This window comes from Equus quagga, unplaced genomic scaffold (genome assembly GCF_021613505.1).
Source record: "Equus quagga isolate Etosha38 unplaced genomic scaffold, UCLA_HA_Equagga_1.0 98290_RagTag, whole genome shotgun sequence".
Lineage (NCBI taxonomy): Eukaryota > Metazoa > Chordata > Mammalia > Perissodactyla > Equidae > Equus > Equus quagga.
In genome coordinates, this window is record NW_025804308.1 from 72,084 (window position 1) to 96,739 (window position 24,656).

Sequence of the window (24,656 nt, forward strand, 5' to 3'; positions counted from 1 at the left end):
TCTAACTCCATCTTGGAGGCTGCTTCCCAAAGAAAACAACTGGTAACAGTTTGTCAAGTCTATTCTTCTTCCAATTAAAACTTGCTAATCTCCCCTTGGAAACTCTTAACATCATGAGAAAGGGTCAAATATAGATACAGTATAAAATCAGTTGAGATAACAACTAATTGCAAATACTCATTTTAAAAATGAAAATATTTCCTTTCCTAAACATCCTATAAATAAACTTACCTTCTATCCTAGGTTTGGAAACACTGGGGCTTGTCCCATGGCCTAGTGGTTAAGTTTGGCATGCTCCACTTACGTGGCTCGGGTTCAGTTCCTGGGTGCAGACCTACACCACTTGTTGGGGGCCATGCTGTGGTGGTGACCTACATACAAAATAGAGGAAGACTGGCACAGACGTTAGTTTAGGGCGAATCTTCCTCAAGCAAAAAGAGCAAGATTGGCAAGAAATGTTATCTCAGGGCTAGCAAAACAAAAAAATATTTTCTTGAGACCTGGAAGTAGCTGTTCATCTCCTGGCATTTGAAGGCCTCCTTGGTGAATTTCTTCCAAGACTTCAGAGTAAAGCCCCAGATCTGGGCTGGTTCCCAGGAGGGTTTGTTCGCAGACTTTGCCATCTGAATGCAGGAAATGCTAATGCAGCAAAATGATTGAGATTGGGTCTGAGGGCGAGAAGGCCTGGTGCTCAGTTCTGAGGCTACCTTGAGTTCAGAAGTTGTTCTTTAAAAATAAGTAGTAAATACAGTGCTGAGTCATAAGTGCTGGAGACATGCCAAGAAGCATACAAAGAAAATGTGGAAAAATTGAATGGTAAGCATGATTTTATTTAAGATATAACTTGTTCACAAAAATTGCTCAGAAATGTCAAATAATAAGCATGTACCAACAGATGGCCCTAAGTGAAGTTGGCTTTTACATTTATTGATATTGATTAAAGTTATTTTCCATTTTGGAACTTCCCGGGCACATAAAAATACATTTTTGAGACAACCAAATCTAAGACAACCTTTAGGGAAGACAGTATGTAAAACTCTACATAAAAAACTTCTGTGGCCAAGTAAAAAGAGAACTAAAGAATTTAACTAAAGTACTTTATTTTTCATATTAATAATTACATTTTCAAAAATGATACAATTCACATTATCAATACCATAAATCTAGAGCTTAAAGTAGGAAATGTAAGTGTAAACAGCCTATATACACTTTGCATTATTGATACAATTTTATACACATAATCCTATATACTATCCAATAATCTCCAGAGAAAAGACCTACAAATCTACTTGTCTAGACAGTAGACAACAATTTTTAAAATGAACCAAAATAAAGATTGCTCCTTCTCAACTGCATGTGGTGGAAATGCATATGTATGAAGATTAAATCTGAGATATTTATTACATTGAAGACATTTAACTCTGTTCCATGCCAGCCATGAGTGACAGTGCTAGAGATTCCACTGTGGGAAAAATAGAAATAAGGTTGGAAAAAAAAAATGGTTTAAAACATCTGAATAAGGCTTTAATAAATTCAAAACTGAAAGTATTTAAAGACTTTTCTATTTTTAATTAAAATATTGATTATTTTTAATGTATAATCAAGATGATAAACTTTACTAAGTAAAAATTCAAAAAGTAAGATTTATTTCTATTTCAGATCATTTTAATTTTGAAAACAAAAAGTTTGTGCGTTTCACTGAACAAATCACATTTGTCTCATATGTCATAAAACCATATGGGTCAGTTCATCACAAAATGCCATGTTCTAACCTACGAATGGAATCTACTTGCATAAGAATCACCCAAAGCAACAATGGACAAATGCATCCATGTTTCCTCTAACACATTTCTAACAACATTTTAAAAAACGTTTAGCTCTTAATGAATATATTACAATTTGAATATGCAGAAATAGGGAAAAGATTAACCCTGCATACTTTTCCAAAAAAAAGTCGTGCAAAGAGATACTATTTAGCTCTTTGTTTTTGCAGATTAAATAGCTCTTTTCTCCCTGTGACGCACCCCAGACGCTGCCTGCTTCACATACTGTGTTCTAAACTGTCAGGCCTGCGTTTCCTTGTGCAAAAGGCAGCCTTGGAAGTTTCTAAGTTGCTAAAAAAACCCTTCTATCTTTGGAAAGGGAATAGTTACAAAGGTTATACATGATAGTAAAGGTCAACCAAAACCTGTTCTACCATCTGCTTTATTCAGTAACAGTTCTAGAACCACTGCTGTAACAAATGACACGCCAGACAGCAAGACCGTTAGTCTCAGTGTCTTACATCTGACATTCATTTGTTCCATTGCTATTCTCAAAAAACAGTTCAAAGCATGGCACAACTGCTGAGGGACCTTCCAGGTTTGCAATGGTGAAAAATTCTAATCTTCATGAGGTCAGTACCAAAACTATAACACACAGACTTAGATACAAGAAAATATAAAAACTGTAATATTTTAACATGGTGTACTCACGATGGGGAAAGGATCCTCTACAGACGGCTTTGTTTAAAATGGTTACAAGAAACATATGGCAGTTTTTAAAATCAGACTCCATTTTCTCTATAGATTCCATTCTAGGAAAGAAGGTAAATTTCAGTTTAAGAAGTGCATAAGAGGTCAATAGGTAGGCTACAAAATACCTTTGGAGTAATGTTAAATGTACTTCAGTTTAATTATTTAGAATCCTAAGTCTAAAGATTATAAAATAAAATATAAAATTTCCTGCTTTACTTTAAAATAAAAACTTTCCAAGCATCTGAAGGAAACGCTCAGCAGGATATAAAACTTCTGTTTCAGGATGGCACTGAGTCCTGGAGCTAGGATGACTGGGGATATTCCCTTTTCCATTTGACAGGCCTGTGTTTTTACTTTTCATAAGCATATCTTCTTTTAGAAATAAAGAACACGTTAAAGATATGAAATCGCAAATTTTAAAATTATTATAAAACTTTTTACTATGGGAAATCAGACATATATAGGAGAGAACTACTCAGTGGACTTTCACATGCCCACACTCAAGACGAGCAGTCATGCAGCCCCAGGCAGTCCTACATACACCCCAGCCCCATCACAATGAGAAGCAATTTGAGACATCACAGCATTTCAGTCATAAATACTTCAGTGTGGATATATTAAAGATAAAGACTCTTTTTAAAACAAAGCTACAATACCATCTGCTTAAAAATATTTAACAATGATTTTTTATATCATCAAATAATCAGTGGTCAAATTTCACATTGCTTTTGCAATTTTTCACTTTTCTGCTTTAAGTTTGAATCAGGATCAATTAATTTCCATAAATTGCGATGGTTCTTATACTTAAGTCCTCCTCACTCCCTGCTTTTTTTTTTTTTTTTTTTTTTGAGGAAGATTAGCTCTCAGCTAACTACTGACAGTCCTCCTCTTTTTGTTGATGAAGCCTGGCCCTGAGCTAACATCCGTGCCCATCTTTCTCTACTTTATATGTGGGATGCCTACCCACAGCATGGTGTGCCAAGCGGTGCCATGTCCGCACCCCGGATCCGAACCAGCGAACCCCGGGCCGCTGAGAAGCGGAACGTGCGAACTTAACTGCTGCGCCACCGGGCCGGCCCCAACCTGCTTTTTTCTTACAAGTTACATGTTGAAGAAACTGAAGCAGTTCAATTTCAGCAAAGCATATGCAGCAGTATTATTATTTTCTCCTTCACCCTCCAGTGACATGGAAAGAGAAATATACTTTACACACTTTGAGACAGCAAAAAGCAAGTAAGAAATCTGTTTACATCCCTGCAATTATGAATTTTACCTACTATCTTAGTTTCTTCATTCAGAATATTTTGATATAGGCACAGGTTAAGATTTTTAATTAAATTAGCACTATAGTGAACTCTTACCTCCTCAGTAACACTGACTAGTATCGCAACAACCAGGTCATCCAGGCTCGCTTGCACTTTTATTTCAGGGAAGTAATGGCAGCATTATCATTGCATTAATTTTATAAACAAGACAGGGACAAACTACTGAGCTGTACACTGAAGCTAAGAGTAGAGGATGGTGCTCTAGATCGAAGAGGAAGTTCCTCCTCACCTGTCGTCTGACTGCAGGGCACCTGCCTTTCTATGTGGCAGGTATGAATAATAAACACTCTGAAAGTAAAGTACAACTTTGGACTATAATCTACCATGATGTAGAGAATTTGTTGTAAAATAATTCAGCAAGTAAGTGGGTGTGGTTGGTGAACAAAGATGAGAACTGCTGCTGGTAACTGCTGAAGAGGGGTGATGGGTACCTGGGGTTTGTCTGCTGTTTTCTCTACCTCTGTGTATGTTTGAAGGTGTTCATAACAAAAACTTAACAAAATCTATAAAACAAAACATGCATGTAATCTAAGAATATTTGCTTGTCCTAATTAAAAGACGTCAGTTTTTATTGTTTTACCACTCATAAAAGAATTGCACAATTCTTGATGTGGCCTAGTTTAGGTGAACAAATTCGATTATTCAATTCTTTCCCTAAATACAAGTATATGTGACGTATGGCCTAGAGGGAAAAAAAAGCTCCTAGATGAAGCCAGTTAAAAGGTAAGGCAAAACAGTCATAGCACAGAGGTTCCACAGGCCACATACTTACTGCCAAGCCCCCAGGCCCGCCTGCCAGCCCTCTGCAAACATGAGAGCCAAGTTCAACACCTTCATGATGGCTTCCTTCACAAAGCTGACCTGGAGAGCAAAGCCACAGAGAGAACACTGGCTCTGTAACTATGCTTGGACACTGACACCAACACTTTTACATAATTTAAATGAGTCACAGAAAACTGTCATCAGTACAATGACTGCCTCCTACATCATAAGGAAGGTTTCGAGGCTCTGAATAGAGTGCACTTGGAATTGGTCCACACATCTACTGCACCTGTGATAGAGGTAGCAGTAGTAGCAGAGTCTGACAAATAGAGTAAGCTACCACATCCTGGGATGGCCATTTAAATTCACCACTGAAATAGAGCAAGTCAGTCCAGTGGCTGTAAAAATGATTTAATCCCCTGAATTCACACAAAGCTGGACATGCTTCCTGACTAAAGCACTATTACTCCACAGCTACAGATACAATTTTCCAACTGAATCCAAGTGCAGTGCAGAGTGAGTGAAGACTGTCACAGTACAGTTCTCAACTGTTTCTTTCAGGTATAATTTCTGATAATATGGCACACACTTATAACTTCATTTGATCTGGTTCTTCCTTAAAGAATATTCTGCAGAAAAGAAGCTTAATAAGTATAAAATTCCAAAGCAGCGGGACAACTTCCCTTGGCCAGCTTCACTCCTGCCTTGGTGGCCAAGTCTGCAGGTGACATCTCATGTACCTTTTCTCTCAGCAAACATCGATCATGGATGGTTGACAAATATCTATAGTGAATTTTAATCAACTGATCTAAATCCTTGGCTTCCTCAACTTGATGTTGAAACTCCAGCCCCGTACTGTGAAGAATCTTGGAAGAGAAAGATGAAGTTAAATCAGCAGATCAGCAGACTACTTTGAGGACTTGTATGCCAGACACAAAACTTTTTACCAACCTCTTCTACTCCTCTCAAATTCCTCCTTCAATAATCACATCTGTAGAGTTTATAAAGTACCTTCTTTAAAGGTTGACGTTCTTATCTAGAATGATGGTGGGGCCAGTCCTTTAGGACACACCCTTCACAGTGAATAAATGCCTCACTTTGGACTAGCAGACTGTTCCTGGGAGGGAGGGGCAAATATATCAAACTGTATAGAAAATACATTGACTTTTTAAAAACAATTATCAGTTAAATTGAATGTATACATTTTCGTGAGTTCCACTGTTTGTATACTGGTCTTTCTTTTAAAGGAGCATAGATATATTTTAAATAGAAAACAAAAAACAAATTAAGCAAATACTTAAACTCCTACCATTTATTCTCAACAATTAAAGGCTTAGGGCTGGCCCTCTGAAGCCCACTAAATCACGGGAATCAGAGAGCTCTTCTGCCATATGCACCCTATCTAAAACAAAGGCTTCGAAGGCTCACTTCACCCAAAGGAGGTGGTTTTAGAACTTATATACCAGAATGACTACAAATGAGGTTTTTTAAGCAAGCTTTAAACCACAAATGAGTACTATCCTCCAAAAATACTGCTACTGTTCAAATATCTGAACTCCTCTTCCAGACTTCCTCTAGATCTCATTCTAGGATGTATATGAAAAGCAGTTTCATTTACTTTGTAATGAGTTACTTCTTGTTTTTGAGGAAAAAAGTATATAATCAGGCTGTATCTTCCTCCTTACATACTACACCAGCCTGATGGATTCTGGCTGTTACTAAAAATTGGTGTCATTTTCCAGGGACAGCTGTGTCACCACTAACGAAATTTAAAGAACTATGCAGCAAATTCTGAAGGCAATTCGAAAAGAGGAGCTCTGGGTGTGCCTGTCCCAAGGGGTCACTGGACAGGCGGGGCAGCAGTCTCTGGACACACATGCTCTGGAATATTTAAAAAAAATTCCCCCTGCTGCCATGTTATTTTATGATCAAATTTTTTATGTGTGCTATTTTCATATTTATAGTCTAGAAGTATTTTGTGGGCTCCTTTGTATTTATAAATATATCACAAATAATTCTCTATGAATAGCTGTATACAAGGGGACAGAACTGAGGCAGACACACAGACACGAACCCTGGTCATAATGTAGTTGTGCAAGCTGTTCACAAAGTGCATGAGCTTCACTCTCAAGAGGAACATACGATGAATCTGCTGTCTCACTGGTTCCTTTTGTGGTCCAAACTGAGCAGCTGTGTCTTGCTCACATAAAACTTCTTCTTTAAGTTGTGGTTTTTCAGCAGTACTAGCCAGTTCTGTAAAAGGTTGAAAGAGCAGAGTGGGTGGGAAGAGCATGTACTCAAACCCCAAACGCACACAGCACAGTCAACCCCACAAAGAGCACTCTGCCGGGTGTGCAGCAGGGACCCACCTCCAGGGTGTCTGGAAGGTGAAGCAGTGAAAAGTTCCCTGTGTCACTTTCATTATCACTGTGATTAAAATGTAAATGCAAAGTCCCGTTAACTTGTTATTAAAAATTTTTGCATAATCTATGAAGAATATTTTTTCTGGATAAATTCCTAATCAAGTTATTGTATTTCAGATTGAATGTAGTATAATTTCCTGGTATTTCATTCAGGGAAGTTAATTCTGATGTCTGTAAAACCGCTGCTACAAATACATACCATTTGGGCACTTGAGTATACATTAAAAAATGAGCAAAGATCACCACCTCTTTTTCTCAGGGCTAAAATAAAATTGTGATTTATCTCTTGAAAACAAATCTTACCACCAAAGAGTAAAACATCCAGACTATATTTTGCCCACTTTATTTGCAATAAGAGAAGGAACACCTGATTATAAATTTTTTGACATTCCAAACTTATAACAATGTCCACAGGCCATGGGACCTATGAGAACAAAACAGAAAATTAGAGGAGAAAGTAACCTATTACTTGCAGGTTTTAATAGAAAACAATGTTCTTACAAAGAGATTCAGAACATACCTTGTAGCTCAGGGTCAGACCATCTAAAATATGAACAGGGAGTTTCTTCTTAGCTGTGTCAACATTTTCAAAAGTTATAGATAGACTAGATAAAGAAATTTTAGTTTTAGTTTGTGTGAAAGTACTATGCTCATATAAAAATGTTCTTTAAAAAAAATTAGCATTTTAACATTTATTTACATCATATTCCAAAAAAGACATTGTATTTCATAAAAGGAATACAAATATTCCAATAAAGCCATATTTTCCAGCATATATTCTAGAATAGGAATTTGGTTTTAGAAATAAGGAAGAGGGGCAAAGTTTTCAAATAATGAGTTTAGCTATAAAAGAGAAGAGATACTTAACAAGTGTGGTAAGTTAATTAGGAAAAAAAGACAAAGTCAGGGGAAAAGATACCATAGTTCCCCTTATCTGCAGTTTTGCCGTCCTTGGTTTCAGTTACCTACGGTCAACTGTGGTTTGAAAATATTAAATGGGTGAGACAGAGACCACATTCACGTAACTTTTATTATAGTATGTTGTCATAATCGTTCTATTTTATTAGTTATTGTTAATCTCTTACTGTAGCCAATTTATAAATTAAACTTTATCATAGGTATGTATGTATAGGAAAAAAGGGTATATATATATAGGGTTCAGTACTATTTGTGGTTTTAGGCATCCATTGCAGATCTTGGAACATATCCCCTGAGGATAATGGGGGACTCCTGTATAATGATGATAGGGTGGGTGCTTAATTCTGGTAAAATTCAAGCAACAGGCTCAGAAGATGGACCCTCTGCAGAGGGTGGTGGAGAGGGATTGCTTTCCTCATCCTGAAGAGTGTGTGTGTGCAAGTGCATCGACGAGAACGGGGTCTGCTTTTTCCATTCTCTCCTAACGCAGGTTTGAATGTGACTCTCAATAGAAAGAAAGCAACCAACATGCTGCATGGAAACGTCCCTGTGCCAGGCACTACATGGCACTTAAGTGTCCTTATTTCATTTAATCCTCAGAGTAGTCTTGTCTGGGGACTGAGAAATTACCTAAAACTCCCACAGTTATAGAGGTACCAAGCAATGATGCCTGGATGCCGACCAGTGAAGGTTTAAGTGTAAGGCAGAGGTGGGGAGTCAGCCTTACAACCAGTGATGTAAAGAGTGGCATGTGATTTATAAATTGGCCTATTCATTGCATGTCACAGGCACTAGTCCCAACATTCTTCAGCTGATAAGTGTGTTACTTGTGCATCCACTAATTACTTAGTAGGCACCTACTGAAAATCTTGTCAGGCACCATGCTAAGCAGGTGAAAGAAAGTCAATTCCTTCTCCTTCTCCAGGCGCTCACAGCCCAGAGGAAATATGCAGAGTCACCCTCCTGTCACTGAGCAGATGTGGGTGCTGCACCAAGCCAGGCCAGGCAGAGCTTTGCAGGAGAGCAGAGCACTGCCAGGCCATGCAAATGGAAGAGCAAGTAACTGGAGACAGCAGGACACATGAAGGCTTCTGGGGGCAGAGTACAGCTTTTGGGGAAACCAGAAAAATTCTGAATCCCTGAAATGTAAAGTGTGATAGGAGAGAACATATGATGTGTCTGCATGTGTAAGTGTATACGAAAAGAGGCTAGAAAAATGAGCCAGACAGTAAAGTTTTCTCTCTGATGAAAAGCAGCTCAGTCCGTCGGTTATGAGGTGCCAATGAGAAGCCTGAGTGTGAGTGGTGGTGGGAGTTGCTGGTTTATTGTGGTCACTCTGGTACCCCTGTGGGGGTCAAGTGGAAGGGAGAGAGGCTGAGAGACAGAGATGGTTAGGAGGCACTGAGAGTTAAGGGGAAACATTATCCAGGAGGCAGAACCAAGCAACTAGGGATGTGTGGGAACCAGGAGAGAGGAAGGAATCTAGGGTGAGCCACAGACTGCCTTTGAGCACCAGGATGAACAGTGGTGCTTGACTAGAAGAAACAAAGGGTGGTTTGGGATGAGACAATAATGAGCTCAGTTCTGGATACATGACATTCGAGTACAGTCATGAGGTGCTGACTGTGTAGACACCTGGGCTAAAGGTACTGATCTGCAGGTCATTAATGGTCGCTGAAGCCATCAACATGGAATATAAGTGCCCCAGGCAGGAGTGCTGAGGCAGGAGAGTGAGAAGCTACACCAAGGGCAGGTGGAGGGCAAAGGGCCTGCAGGGAGGCTTCAGAAAGAGCAACAGGGACATGGGAGCGGTGTAAGGCGGGGGAAACTGGGAAGGGCAGGAAAGCAGTGCTGGCATTGATGCTGGAACCAAGGAGACTCGTGGGCCCGGACTCAGTGAGCCTGAGGGCACAGACAGGCACCTAGAACACATGGAAGCCATGGCAGCAGGGGTCCCCAGGGGTGGCTCATTTGTCCTGGGTTAATTTATGAATGGACCGCAATCTCAATGAAAATACCATCAAGATTTTTGTTTTGGTGGAGCTTGACAAGTTGATGATAATGTACATTTGGAAAAATAAATAAGAAAGAATGGCCAGTAAACCTTATTATTAAAATAGAATGCTACTAGCACATGAATAAACAGACAGAACAATGAAATAAGATGGAAAAATCTACAAAGAGACTCAAGTACATATGAAAATTTAATGATAAAGGGGCATCTCAAATAGGGGAAAGACAGATTTTTTTTTTAAAAGAAATAAATGATAGGAACCAACTAGTCATTTGGAAAAAGATAAAACTGGATCTATTTCTCATGTTTTTTAGCAGGATAAATTCCAAGTGGATCAATATCTAAATGTAAAAAAATCCATTCAAGCATTAGAAGAAAAGATGAGTAAATTTCTTTAGAACATGGGAGAGAGTAAAACTTTAACTATGATTTAAAATCCAGAACCAATAAAAGACTGATACATTATAAAACTAAGAAACAAACAAAAAATAAAAAAAAACTAAGAAACGTCTGCATGACAAAACAAAAACAAAAAATTGTTTTATCATAAGCAGAATAAAAAGACAAATGTCAAATTGGAAAACCTATATAAAGAGTTTCTAAAAATGCAGGCGCTGAAGACCAATAACGCGATGCTGACAGAAATGCAAAAATAAACATATCTAAAGATGACTAAACTCATTCATAATTAGAAAAATGTAAATTAAACTACACTGAGATACCATTTCTCACCATTAGACTGGCTAAAATCCAAAAGTCTGACAACATATTCTGTTGGTGAGGCTGTAGAGAAAGCCACTCTACATATTGTTGGTAGGAATTAGAAAAGATACAACCTTTATGAAGAGAAATTTGGTAACAGCTAGCAGAATTACACATGTTTTTACCCTTTCACCTGGCAATCCTATTCTAGGAATATACTGCAAATTTATATGGGCAAAAGTATGAAGTGAAATGTACAAGACTAGCCATTGCATACATGCACAGCAAAAGAATAGAAACCCACATGTCTACCCATAGGACAACTGGTTGAAAGAACACAGTGGAAAGCCCGTCAGCTGTAAAGGAATGAGCACAAGCTCTCTAGCCTGCAAATGGAGTAGGTTGGGATATATTTTAGTTATGTAAGAAAAATAAACCAGGTGTCAGAGAGTATGTACTACACGCTACCTTTATGTAATGTGAGGAGGAAAAGGAATACACAAACATATGTTTTTGGGTCCAAAAAATAAACACTAGAAAGATAAAACAAATCTAATAAAAATGGTTAGCAACAGGGAAGGGAGAAAATGGGCAGGAACAGGAATAGAAGGCATATCTCCCTAAAAGTACCTTTGTACCAGTGATTTTAACTTAAGAAAAATATGCTGTTTTAGTAAACAAGAAAGAAAATTCAATCAAGAAAAGAAAAAAAGCAATTTCTAAAAGCAGAAAAGAAACTAAAACAAATGAACTTGACCCTATGTCAAGGTGGTGGCATAATCACACAAAGAATTACTCCAAGTGACCTTGAAACACAGGATTCTGATGACTTCAAAGTATAGGAAGAGAAAATAATCACAAGCATGTTTTAAATTCTTAGTGGCCTTGTTGCTGTTATTGTTACTTTGAAATTACTACTACTTATTGTAGAATAAAACCAAAAAGCATGTTAATGTGTTAGCACTCATAGGAAGAGATACAAAGGAAAATCAAAGAAGTGAAATGCTGTAATCTTTAATATAAGTTGGAAATATCTACATGAACATTTTTCTCTTTCTACTTATTTCCTAGCTCCATCCACTGAGAGAGCCCAGAAGCAGGGACAATCCAGTACAGAGGAATACTCCGGCACCGAGACAGATGGCTTTTTAAGCCACCAAAGAGACAGGACAAGCGCTCGTGGGAGAGGCACACATGTTGGGGGCAGGAAGTGCACAGGATGAGCCTGGACATCCACTCTTGAAAGGATACTCTCTGAGATTACCACGGTCAAGTGAAGGGCTTCCCTCTAGGTAAAGATGGGACAGTCTGAGCAACAAAAAAAAGGATAACTGTAATAGATTGAAACATATTAAATCTAACAAGATTCAAGAGTTTCTGCTGATAATGAAAAACATAACCTTCCCTAGCTCCCTCTGGGGGTTGCTGGGCACCAATTTCTTATTATGAAAAGAATCCAGCAGTTACCCTGCTTTTACTAACCACATAATTGATGAAAATTCTGCTTTTATGGAAGAATTAAAGGTAATAAAAGAATGACATAGAAATAAAAGGAATAATCTACTAAGTAGTAGAAAGTTGGTAACCTGGTGTGGCTGTGGGAAGAGAATGCCTTACCTGGCATGTAATGAATGTTAACCATTATCATGATGACTTTTGCAGGACCACTGAGGGAGCCAAGAAAGGAAGCCAAGCAGAGACATAGAACAGGAAAGAGGATGGCCAAACACTGTGGAAGATGAGCCTCTGCTCCACAGAGACGTGCCGGTACCAACCCCCAGCCCTGGCCAGTCGCTCAGCAGGCAGACTGACACCAGCAAAGGGCAGGTTAGCTCCACGTCAGGGATAAGCCTATACAGGTTTCCTCCATGATCCAAAAGCTAGCTTTTACAAAAAACCTATATTTGTACCTGTTTTTGCTAACTGAAAGAAATCTGACAAGGATGTTCGCTTTTATGAAAAAAGGCAAAAAGCAAAAACAGCGTTTAGCACTTTTTTTTTTTTTTAAAGATTAGCACCTGAGCTAAAGTCTGTTGCAGATCTTTCTTTTTTTCTTTTTTCTTCTTCTTCCCAAAGCCCCCAGGTACACAGTTGCATATCCTAGTTGTGAGTGCCTCTGGTTGTGCTATATGGGATGTCGCCTCAGCATGGCCTGATGAGCAGTGCCATGTCTGTGCCCAGGATCCGACCCCGTGAAACCCTGGGCCGCTGCAGCGGAGCACGTGAACTTAACCACTCAGCTACGGGGCGGCCCCAGCACTTGCTTTGCAGTGAGTCGTTACAGAGGCAGTGCCCACCAGGAGCAAGGCCAGAGTCGCCAAGCTCCTTCCCTGGGAACTACACTCAGGATCAAGGCGCCAGAGCTCTGCACTGTGTCTGTGAGCATCTGTGCTTTACCTCAATTTATTTTGGTAGGTTATTTTTCGGGTCTGGGAACACTCAAAATTTTTTCCCATATAAATTAATGGTAATTGCTTTATCGCTTTACACCATTTTGGCTTAAGAAAGCTTTCATAGGAAAGTTCTACTTTTGGACAACAGGGGAAACCTATATAACAGTTTTAGAACATGCAACTTCACCCATTAAGTGGCAGAATCTATTTCCCACCCCTGACTGGGCTGGCATGTCGCTCGGTTTCACCAACTGCATGTGGTGGAAGTGAGGGTCTGTGAGGCCTGGAGCTCAAGTTTCAGCAGGCCCTGAGGGTTCTGCTCTCACTGTCTTAGAGTGCTGACCGAGACTACTGTGTAAGGAGTCTGTGCAGCTGGCTGGAGGGCAAGGCACATGGAACCGAGACATGCCACAGCCAAAGGCCAGCACTGACTCTAGTCACGTGAGGGAAGCCATCAGATTCTGAAAGGCTGCATGGTCCCATCTCATTGTCTCCTTTTGCTTAGTGGGCAAGTCATTTAGCTACCTGCTGTCTCAGTTTTCTAATTTGTAAAATAACATTAGTAAACTTCATAGGTTAGTGTGAAGATTAAATAAGGTAATATATATAAAAATTTATAGAAGAGTTGTGATACATGGATTATTTCATAATATTTTAAAATAAAAGTTTGCTCCCGTATTTTACCGTGAACTGTCTTCAGGATAACGTTGTCCTACTGCTTCTTGGAGCTGTACATTAAGAAATGACACATTCTGCCAGGTTTCCTTTTCTCTTATTTTATCAAAAATTGATGTGTAGAAGTCATACATGGTATCTCCACCTTCCATTAAGAAAAAATTTCTCATGGCCTGCAAGTACTCGACCAACCTGAATAGAGAGAAAATAAGTGACAGAAAGATCTTAAGCTCATCAGACAGGATTCTGGATCAGTACCAAGTATTGTATGCTACTATTTTTAGAGAAAACTGGTTTACATTCTACGTTTACTAAAATAAGAAATACTAACACCTCTTAAAGACATTTTTAATAATAAAAATGTTTAATTATCAGAAAGAAATAAATGATTTTTTCATAACATTGTAGAAAATTGGGCAAAGTCACAAAAGTGTAACGAAAAAAAGTTAATCCAAATCCTACCATTCATAGTGAATTTCCATCGTTAATATTTGGGCTATTTATTTCCAGTCTTGTTTTCTATGCATTTAAAAAAACATAGTTCCTATCATATTATATATCTTGCCTTTTAAGCTTTAAGAACATTTTACATTATTTAAAACTCTGTGTAAACATAATTTTTATGAACTTTATAAAGTTCATACATGATATTGATATGCCATATTTTTTTTTTTTTTTTTTTAAGATTTTATTCTAATTTTTATTCTTCGTTGTGGGTCCTTCTAGTTGTGGCATGTGGGACGCTGCCTCAGCGTGGTTTGATGAGCAGTGTCATGTCCGCGCCCAGGATTCGAACCAACGAAACACTGGGCCGCCTGCAGCGGAGCGCGCGAACTTAACCACTCGGCCACGGGGCCAGCCCCTTGATATGCCATATTTTAATATGGATATGCAATAATTTAAAGAAACAGTCATTCATTACTAAGTAATTTCATGTTTTCCCTTGTGATAGCAAACTCTATGATGGGCATTTTTGTGCAATAAGCTTTTTCTTTATTTCTTTTGGGACAGAGTCTCAGAAATAAATTCCACAACATAGTTAGGAAAACACTGATGGTTAATTGATTCTCTCAAAAGAAAACTGTTTATTGAGTACCCATTTCCTACTATAATAAAAATTAACTTGAAATACAGGTTTTAAAATAATTCCAACAGTTCTTAAAGTATAATAAACTACTGATTACTTCCAAAGCTAAACGACTCCCTTATACCTGTAATCTTTTTTTAGAGTTTGCATGAGGTTTCCACAGCAATCTAGATACTGCTTGTCAATATGAGGATAGAGGCAAGATCTCAGCGTTAACTCAAATGTCTGGCACGTCACAGATTCTGATGATCTATCCACACATATATCTCCACCAGCAAACTTCTCGTGAAAGTCACTCTGTTCTAAATACAACCTTTAAGATAAAAATGTGAGTCTATTTTTTATGAGCTGCTTTCAACAGAATTCTCTTAAATCAAAACTCCAGAGTCCCATTTTTTACCTTTAGTCTTAAAATTACCAACTATTACAGAAACTATATTCCCCCAAAACTGTCCTTTCAGTGAACCAGTTGTTCAGTCACTTCTGCTTTAGTGTTAAGTACTGAGTAGGTCTTTCTAGCCATTAGGGCCACAGAGAGTGAATGATGGCCAAAGGCAATGGGGCTTTGTGTAGGTACTAATGACTTATTTTATGGGGCTAAAAGCACATAAGGGTCAAGACATATTTTAAGCAGAAGAAGGGTCTGACTCAATGTGTGTGTCTGAGGCCCACCTATGACCTAGATTTTCATGAGCATCTTCTGTACCAGTGAAAGCATTTCCCATGGGCCTAGGGCATATGATAGTCTGTGGACTTTCATAAACAACAAGGAGGACAAATTATACATCTGAAATAAGTGAACATAATATCTTCTTGTATTCCATTCATCAAGAAGGATAGGCTACAAAGGTTTTTATTTTTAAGACTGGAAAGCCCTACTTGGCAGAAATAAATAGTTCCTGAACATTGAACAGATTCCGCCATTTCAGTCATTGAAAATCTATCACCTTGCAAAGTTAATTGCCAGCAGTGGATCATGAACGTCATCCAGTTCCAGATGCCTTTCAGCAATGGACTGAATCTTAATTAGGTTCCCTTTGGTCTCCTGCTGCTCAGTGAGGACTTGTGCAGTGGGTTCTTCCCCATGTCGAAGACGTGACTGTACAGATTCCAGAAAGAGGGTATACAAGCTTTTTCTTTCTGCATCTGGAACATAAAGAAATATGTAAGGTGAAGTAATAACATTAAATGATATTAAGTAATTGTATCTTAATATAGCCTGTTTTTTTTCCTTTGGCCTACGAGTGTCTATCCCTGTTTCATTACCTTTACAGTATAGCACAGCTAAACATTTTACATCCTCTGTTAGACAAGTGCAAAGTTTATGGTTAAACACTCAAAGCATAAGTTAATTTTTTGCTGAATAGAGTAATATCCTAAGCAGGATGCTTGAAAGTTAAGTTACCACCATACTGAACAGCACTATGATCACACTAACAGGAGTCATAATTTCACCGGAAAAAAACACTTCCGATAGAGACCCTGGAAAGCTCATTAAATTTTATTACTCAGTCAAAAAAGAAATATTCCAGGGGCCGGCCCCGTGGCCGAGTGGTTAAGTTGGTGCGCTCTGCTTCAGCGGCCCAGGGTTTTGCAGGTTCAGATCCTGGGCGTGGACAAGGCACCACTCATTGGGCCATGCTGAGGCGGCATCCCACATGCCACCACTGCAGGGACCCACAACTAAAATATGCAACTATGTACTGGGGAGCTTTGGGGAGAAAAAAGAAAAATAAACCTTAAAAAAAAAAAAGAAATATTCCTCAAACTGAAAATATTATTTAAAGTAGATACAATAATACAAAATAATTAATATGACATTAGGGAGATTTACAAACAAAATAACTAAAGTCACATTTATACCTCTAAAGTCTTTTTAGTCAGTTGATAAAACTTTAAGCATATTGCTTAAATTGCAACAAAAAGATCAGAAATTATATCAAGATTTTCTCAAAATCTACGGTCAAGTCTGAATTGCTCATCAACAAATTCCTGTCTCCCAGGGTTCATGGTCCTCAAGAGTTAAATGCTGTACTGCACTAAGAAATGCCAGAGAATTATTTTTTAAAGGACTGGTCCTAAGGAATCAAGAGTAAGGAAAATGCATGTGGAACTTACTCTCACTGCCTTTCAAACATAGTGATGAAAGTTTCCAATGAGGACAATCTTTTTTCAATCAGGAGTAGCATGATCTACTGATTTGATCATGGTGATAATTTCCATGAAAATAAAAGCTTTTGATAATTTTCAAACTACAAAATAATGATGCATCTCAGGATGACAAGAGTGAAGAGAGAGTAGTAGCCCCAATGCTGAGAGAGACACATGAGGAAGGGACCCACTACCTCTGGCTGTGGCCTGGCATGTGGTGCTCTCCACACACTGTAGGTTCTTCAGCAGCTGCATCGACTTGCCCGCCATTATGATCTGCTTAAGGACAGGTTTAAGGAAGGACACCATGGTGTGCTGCCTGCTGGAGGGCCCTTGGTCACTGCCAGAACTTGCACTGGCATTATCACTCATTTTTTCTTCATTTTCTGTCTTTTCCGATACACTGTACAGTGTGTAAGTTGCATACCAAAAGTCTCTGTGATTTACTGGAACATTTTTGTTTCTATGGAAATGCAAAAGAATTTTAAACGTTAACTTTTTTCGTAAAAACAACAGTACATCTGTTCTTTCTCAGGCATGTTGTCCAGGCATTCCAAAATACAGCAATATCAATTATTAGTAAAATGAAGCAATCTTCAGGCAAAATGGGCAGGGGTTTTGTCTGACTTCAGTTTAACACAGAAAAGTGGATAAATACTTTGAATGACATACATAAAATTTAACTAAGTAGAAAGTTTCTCGAATTGGAATTAAACAAAATGATTAATTTGCTCCTCTTTGGAGATAGAATAAAAGTTTATCCATTTGCCGTCTCCTGTGAAAGTAACCTCCAGACTTCCACATCTTTTTACCACATAGATTCTTTTTTTTTCCCCCCTGAGGAAGATTGGCCTAGAGACAACATCTGATGCCAATCTTCCTCTTTTTTGCTTGAGGAAGACTAGGCCTGAGCTAACATCTGTGCCAATTTTCTTCTATTTTGTATGTGGGCCACTGCCACAGCATAGCTGATGACTGGTGTGGGTCTGTGCCCGGGATTAGAACTTGGAAACCTGTGCTACTGAAGCAGAGTGCCCCAGACCTAACCACCATGCTATGGGGCCAGGCCCTCCCCACAAAGATTCTTAAGAACAAAGTGATGGTCACTTATCACTCTCTAAAAGCAGTCAGAATCCCCTTTTTACAAAAGTTCTCATGTGAGATAGATGAAACAGGATATAATGACAGATGCAAGATTTAGTTAAAGACAGGCCAGCTCATTTATATGAGCACTGAGTAAACAGGGTTACCTTTCCAGAGTTCTAAGGACTTAAAGTTATCCTTGAATTAAATGGATTGCTCTCAATAAAAACCTCTATCTAAACAGACTGCACAACTTAAAACTGAGTTAAGAGAGTGCCAACAGTTCTGTGTTGCAGTTTCTATGATTCTGTTCAGAACAGTCAATTAACTGAAGAGGAATCATAAGTGGATTAAGATTTTTCCTTGTTTTACTATACAGTATACTAAGAAGGGAAAAAAGAATAATTTGGAGAAACAAATATATTAGAAGCATATTCTGTATTATTTTCATATCTCTTATCTTATTGGTAATTTATAATGGGAATAGCTGAAGTCATTTGATATCATCTAAATTCATTTTATAGGAAGCAGTGCACCTTTTACCATACCAGCCAGCCATAAACACACCATCATTCAGAAATATAATTTGCTATGCAGAGCTGTAAACTGACAAGAAACTTGGAAAAAGACTATTTTTGGCTGGTACATGACATCTTCTATAAAAATGCAACAGAACCTGAGTATGGTAGCAACACACCTCTGTCATTTGAACTGCTCTCCCTCAGTATCACTTGAAACTACTCAAAGTGAACAATTTTCCCGTGAGAGAAAAAAGGGTAAAACCAGTGCTCAGTGTGTCTCCTGTGCTGTGTGTCGCTGGCCCTCACCTCTGGATGATGAACTCCCTGGCGCAGTCGCACAGATGCCCGTGTGCAATCCACTCATCCACAGTCTGCAGGTAGGGCCGCACTGTCTCCACCCAGAGAGAGAAGAGCAGGGAGACCTGAGAAGAGATCACGCAAAGTTCATTCTCAGAAATCCCTCATCTCTGGACAAAATGAGGGTTGAACATTTCTGAAATGCCTTTAGAGTTTTCTGGAACAAAGTAATAAATTAAAAATCCAAAACATGTGCTATAAAATCCTTATGAAAAATTCACCTAAATATGAGCTAACCACATTGTCTGTAGTCCATACCAGGACCTTCTTGAGAGTAAAAGTTAACCATGGACAACAGCTCTACCCTGGGCAGTCTAAATTCATATAGTTACCCCTATCTAAATAGTGCTACTAGCAAAGTGTCCATTAAGAATGAGGAAATGATTTCATTCTACTGTAGCTCCCAACAGGAAAAAAAAAACGCACAGGCGAAAGAAATCAAGCTTCTTTATATTAAAGCGTAGTATCCAAATAGTGAGAAACAGGTACAACGACAAACTAGGAAACACACCTAAAATAGGTACTCAAACAAACCTGAAGCTTCCTAGATTACAGACTCTAGTTAGGTTGTTATTTTTTTAAATTGTAAAAAAATACATAGGAGTAGTCTTCTTTGTCTCTCCCCCTTCGAATCTACAACTAATTGGACATTCATCGCTTAACAAAGGATATCCATATAGCATCTCAGGACGCCTGAGAGACCCGTGCTGCTATACATCGGAAGGTGGACGGACATCCCCCTGGGAGGAGGTGGAGATAGATGAAAACTCTCTGACCCCCGACCCCCGAACAGCCTAGTACCTGCGAGTGGCTTTCTTCCAGCGGACTCCCCCATAACATCGCCACACACCAAGGGCAGGAGGGTGCGCACACCAGAGGAGCGACGGTGGAAACAGGTGACTACAGCCCTACCTAAGCCCCCTCGATTACACCTAAGCCCAGGGGGAAACTCCAGGGTCCCACACTGGCGGCGTCAGGGAAAGCCTCTACTCACCATTAGTGGAGAGGCCCCTGCCAGCATTGAGAATACTGGGAGGCTCCCGAAGAGGAGAATCCTGAACGGGGCAGCAGCCCGCCAGCAGCTGCCGCCAGTCTCACAGACTCTGGCTGTCCCCCAGATGGGGAAAGGGGCTCCCGGAGAACTCCTGGGAGAGGACTGGGGCTGGGTGGAGTGCCAGTGGCTGGCTCCACGGCCCGGGGGGAAACTCCAGGGTCCCGTTCCAGCAGCAGGGAAAGCCTCTACTCGCCATTAGCAGAGAGGCCCTGCCCAGCATTCAGAACGCCGGGAGGCTCCCAAAGAGGACAATCCTCAATGGGGCAGCAGCCCGTCAGCCACCACTGCAGCCGGTCTCACAGACTCCGGCTGTCCCCCAGATGGGGAAAGAGGCTCCCGGAGAACTCCTGGGAAAGGACCGGGGCTAGGTGGAGTTCTAGCGGCCGCCTCCACGGCCCAGAGGGAAACTCCAGGGTCCCATTCCGGCAGCAGGGAAAGCCTCTACTTGCCATTAGTGGAGAGGCTCCACCCAGCATTCAGAACGCCAGGAGGGTCCCAAAGAGGAGAATCCCTGGCAGGGCAGCAGCCAGCCAGCTGCCACTGGACTCACAGACTCTGGCCCCGCCCGGCAATCACAAGGCTGGAAGGCCCTGGGGCAAAAGTAGCATAGCTAGGTGAGCTAACCACAGACTGCAGAAGATACCCATAGCTCTGTTGTAACCTATAAGTGATATGATAACAAGTGAGATTTTGTGGGCTCCGACAGTGACAGAGCTGCAAATATAGGTGATCCTGCTCCCGGCCGCTGGGAAAGCCCATAACACCGCTTCAGACCCTAAGGAGGGAGCACGTCTAGGTGGTCTGCAACAGTAGGCACCAGCAGTATGAAGCCCCCTTGCGACTGCCCCCACAGCTGAAGAGGGACCCCACAGGACCACTGTGACTACGAGGAGGGGCCCAGGTCCAGTTAGCAACAGCTGATAGGGTTCCTGGTCAGTGCAGTCTAAACAGCTGCTCCCCTGCCACACCAGTAGAAACAAGTGGAAGCAGTAACTAAACTCTCTCTCTATGCAGAGGCACAAATCTACACCATCAAGAAGTATGAAAAAAATATATTAAATCTCCAGAACAGAAGGAAAATGACAAATACCCAGAAAACAATCCCAAAGACAATGAAATATATAACCTAAATGACGATGACTTCAAAACAGCCATTATTAAAAAACTGAATGAGTTAAAAGAAAATACAGATAGACAATTCAACGAGTTCAGGAGCTATGTCACAAAAGAGTTTGATACTATAAAGAATAACCAAACAGAAATATGGAAATGAAGAACACAGTGGAGGAGATTAAGAAAAATCTGGACTCTCTGAACAGTAGGGCCGATAATATGGAGGACAGAATTAGCAATTTGGAGGATGGGAATATAGAAATGCTGCAGGCAGAGGAGGAGAGGGAACTAAGACTAAAAAGAAATGAAGAAACTCTCCGAGAATCATCCAACTCAATTAGGAGATGCAACATAAGGATTATAGGTATACCAGAGGGAGAAGAGAAGGAGAAGGGGGCAGAAAGCCTGTTCAAAGAAATAATGGCTGAGAACTTCCCAAACCTGGGGAGAGAGATGGAACTTCATGTAACAGAAGCCAAGAGATCTCCAAACTTTATCAATGCAAGAAAACTAACCCCAAGGCATATAGTAGTGAAGCTAGCAAAAGTCAACGACAAAGAGAAAATACTAAGGGCAGTCAGGCAGAAGAAAATAACCTACAAAGGAACCCCCATAAGGCTATCAGCAGATTTCTCAACAGAAACTTTACAGGCTAGAAGAGAGTGGAATGATATATTCAAAACTCTGAAGGACAAAAACCTGCAGCCAAGAATACTCTACCCAGTGAAAATATCCTTCAAATATGATGGAGAAATAAAAACTTTCCCGGGTAAACAAAAGTTAAGGGAGTTCATTGGCACAAAACCTCCTCTTCAAGAAATGCTCAGGAAAACCCTCATACCTGAAAAATCAAAAAAACGAAAGGGGTTACAAAACCAAGAGCAAAGGAGATAAGTAGAAGGATAATAACAGAAAGTAGCAGATCTCCATCAGAACAGGTTAGCAAAAGTTAAATAAAACATTAAAGATAAAAGGAAGGGAAACACCAAGAATAAATATAACCCTGTCATTTTAACCACAAACTCACAACACAAGAAAGAAGAGGAAAAAAAAATCTGACAATAACAACCTACAAGGGCAAGAGAAAAGGGATGGAACATTTTAATTCAAAGAAATAAGAGGCTATCAGACAATGGACTATCTCATCTATGAGATGTTTTATACAAACCACCTGGTAACCACTAAACAAATAACAAGAATAAAGACACAAATTACAAAGAAGAAGAAACCCAATACAGAAATTTACATACCTGAATTAGTAATCCAAAAATCATGGGACGAGAAACAAAGGAAATGCAAGAGAACCGGAAAACAAGAGATAAAATGGCAGCGGTAGGCCCCCACATTTCAACAATCACTCTAAATGTAAATGGACTGAACTCTCCAATCAAAAGACACAGAGTGGCAGGATGGATCAAAGAACAAGACCCACCAATATGCTGCCTCCAGGAAACACAACTTAGCCTCAAAGACAAACACAGACTCAGAGTGAAGGGATGGAAGACAATACTCCAAGCAAATAATGAACAAAAGAAAGCAGGTGTCGCTATACTAATATCAGACAAAGTAGACTTCAAAGCAAAACAGATAAAGAAAGACAAAGGGGGACAGTATATAATGATCAAAGAGACACTCCACCAAGACGACATAACACTTATAAATATATACACACCCAACACAGGAGCACCAAAATTTGTAAAGCAACTCTTAACAGAACTAAAAGGAGACATTAACAACAATACAATAATAGTAAGGGACCTCAACACCCCATTAACACCAATGGATAGATCATCCAGACGGAAAATCAACAAGGAAATTATAGAATTAAATGAAAAACTAGACCAGATGGACTTAATAGATATATATAGAACACTTTTCTCAAGTGCACACAGAACATTCTCAAGGACAGACCATATCTTGGGAAACAAAGCAAGCATCAATAAATCCAAGAGGGTTGAAATAATATCAAGCATCTTTTCTGATCATAATGCTCTGAAACTAGAAATCAACTACAAGAATAAAGCTGGGAAAGCGGAAAAAATGTGGAGACTAAACAACATGCTACTGAACAAACAATGGATTATTGAAGAAATTAAAGAAGAAATCAAATATTATCCGGAGACAAATGAAAATGAAAACACGCCATACCAACTCATTTGGGACGCAGTAAAAGCAGTCCTAAGAGGGAAATTCATTGCAATACAGGCTCACCTCAATACATAAGAAAAATCTCACATAAGCAACCTCAAACGACACCTAACAGAATTAGAGAAAGAAGAACAAACAAAGCCCAAAGTCAGTAGAAGGAGGGAAATAATAAAAATTAGAGCAAAAATAAATGATATTGAAACAAAAAAGACAGTAGAAAGGATCAATGAAACAAAGAGTTGGCTCTTCAAAAAAATTAGCAAAATTGACAAACCCTTAGCCAGACTCACTAAGAAAAAAAGAGAAGTCTCAAATAAATAAAATTAGGAATGAGAGAGGAGAAATCACAACGGATACCAAAGAAACACAAGAGATCATAACAGAATACTATGAAAAACTATATGCCAACAAATTGAACAACCTAGAAGAAATGGATAAATTCCTAGACTCTTACAACCTCCCCAAACTGAATCAGGAAGAAATAGAAAATCTGAATAGACCAATCACAAGTAAAGAAATAGAAACAGTAATCAAAAACCTCCCCAAATATAAGAGTCCAGGACCAGACGGCTTCTCTGGAGAATTCTAGCAAACATTCAAAGAAGATTTAACACCTATCCTTCTCAAACTATTCCAGAAAATTGAGGAAGATGGAGCACTCCCTAACACATTCTATGAAGCCAACGTCACTCTGATCCCCAAACCTGACAAGGACAACACAAAGCAGGAAAACTACAGGCCGATATCACTGATGAACATAGATGCCAAAATCCTCAACAAAATTCTGGCAAACCGAATACAGCAATACATCCAAAAGATTATACACCATGATCAAGTGGGATTTATACCAGGGACACAGGGATGGTTCAACACCTGCAAGTCAATCAACGTGATTCACTACATTAACAAAATGAGAAACAAAAACCACATGAACATCTCAATAGATGCAGGGAAAGCATTCGACAAGATCCAACATCCATTTATGATAAAAACCCTCAATAAAATGGGTATAGAAGGAAAGTACCTCAACATAATAAAGGCCATATATGACAAACCCACAGCCAACATCATACTCAATGGACAAAAACTGAAAGCCATCCCTCTGAGAACAGGAACAAGACAAGGGTGCCCACTTTCACCACTCCTATTCAACATAGTACTGCAGGTGTTGGCCAGAGCAATTCGGCAGGGAAAAGAAATAAAAGGGATCCAAATAGGCAATGAAGAAGTAAAACTCTCACTGCTTGCAGACGACATGATGTTATATATAGAAAACCCCAAAGAATCCATAGGAAAACTATTAGAAACAATCAACAGCTACAGCAAAGTTGCAGGGTATAAAATCAACACACATAAATCAGTAGCATTTCTATACGCTAACAGTGAACTAACAGAAAAAGAACTCAAGAACTCA

General features: G+C 39.4%; 1 protein-coding gene across 1 annotated transcript in view; it reads right to left on the reverse strand.

The window, feature by feature from the left end:
• Positions 1–815: 815 nt before the first annotated feature.
• Positions 816–24,656, reverse strand: part of LOC124234637 (gamma-tubulin complex component 5) — a gene marked incomplete at its 5' end in the record, with an annotated part of 29,744 nt that continues 5,903 nt past the window's right edge. The window contains 12 exons of the mRNA XM_046651954.1: positions 816–1,462; positions 2,475–2,575; positions 4,614–4,702; positions 5,344–5,469; positions 6,678–6,856; positions 7,330–7,450; positions 7,547–7,631; positions 13,738–13,920; positions 14,940–15,128; positions 15,763–15,961; positions 17,161–17,429; positions 18,877–18,992. Coding sequence (XP_046507910.1) covers positions 1,416–1,462; positions 2,475–2,575; positions 4,614–4,702; positions 5,344–5,469; positions 6,678–6,856; positions 7,330–7,450; positions 7,547–7,631; positions 13,738–13,920; positions 14,940–15,128; positions 15,763–15,961; positions 17,161–17,429; positions 18,877–18,992 — 1,704 coding nt within the window. The remainder of the gene's footprint in view (positions 1,463–2,474; positions 2,576–4,613; positions 4,703–5,343; positions 5,470–6,677; positions 6,857–7,329; positions 7,451–7,546; positions 7,632–13,737; positions 13,921–14,939; positions 15,129–15,762; positions 15,962–17,160; positions 17,430–18,876; positions 18,993–24,656) is intronic.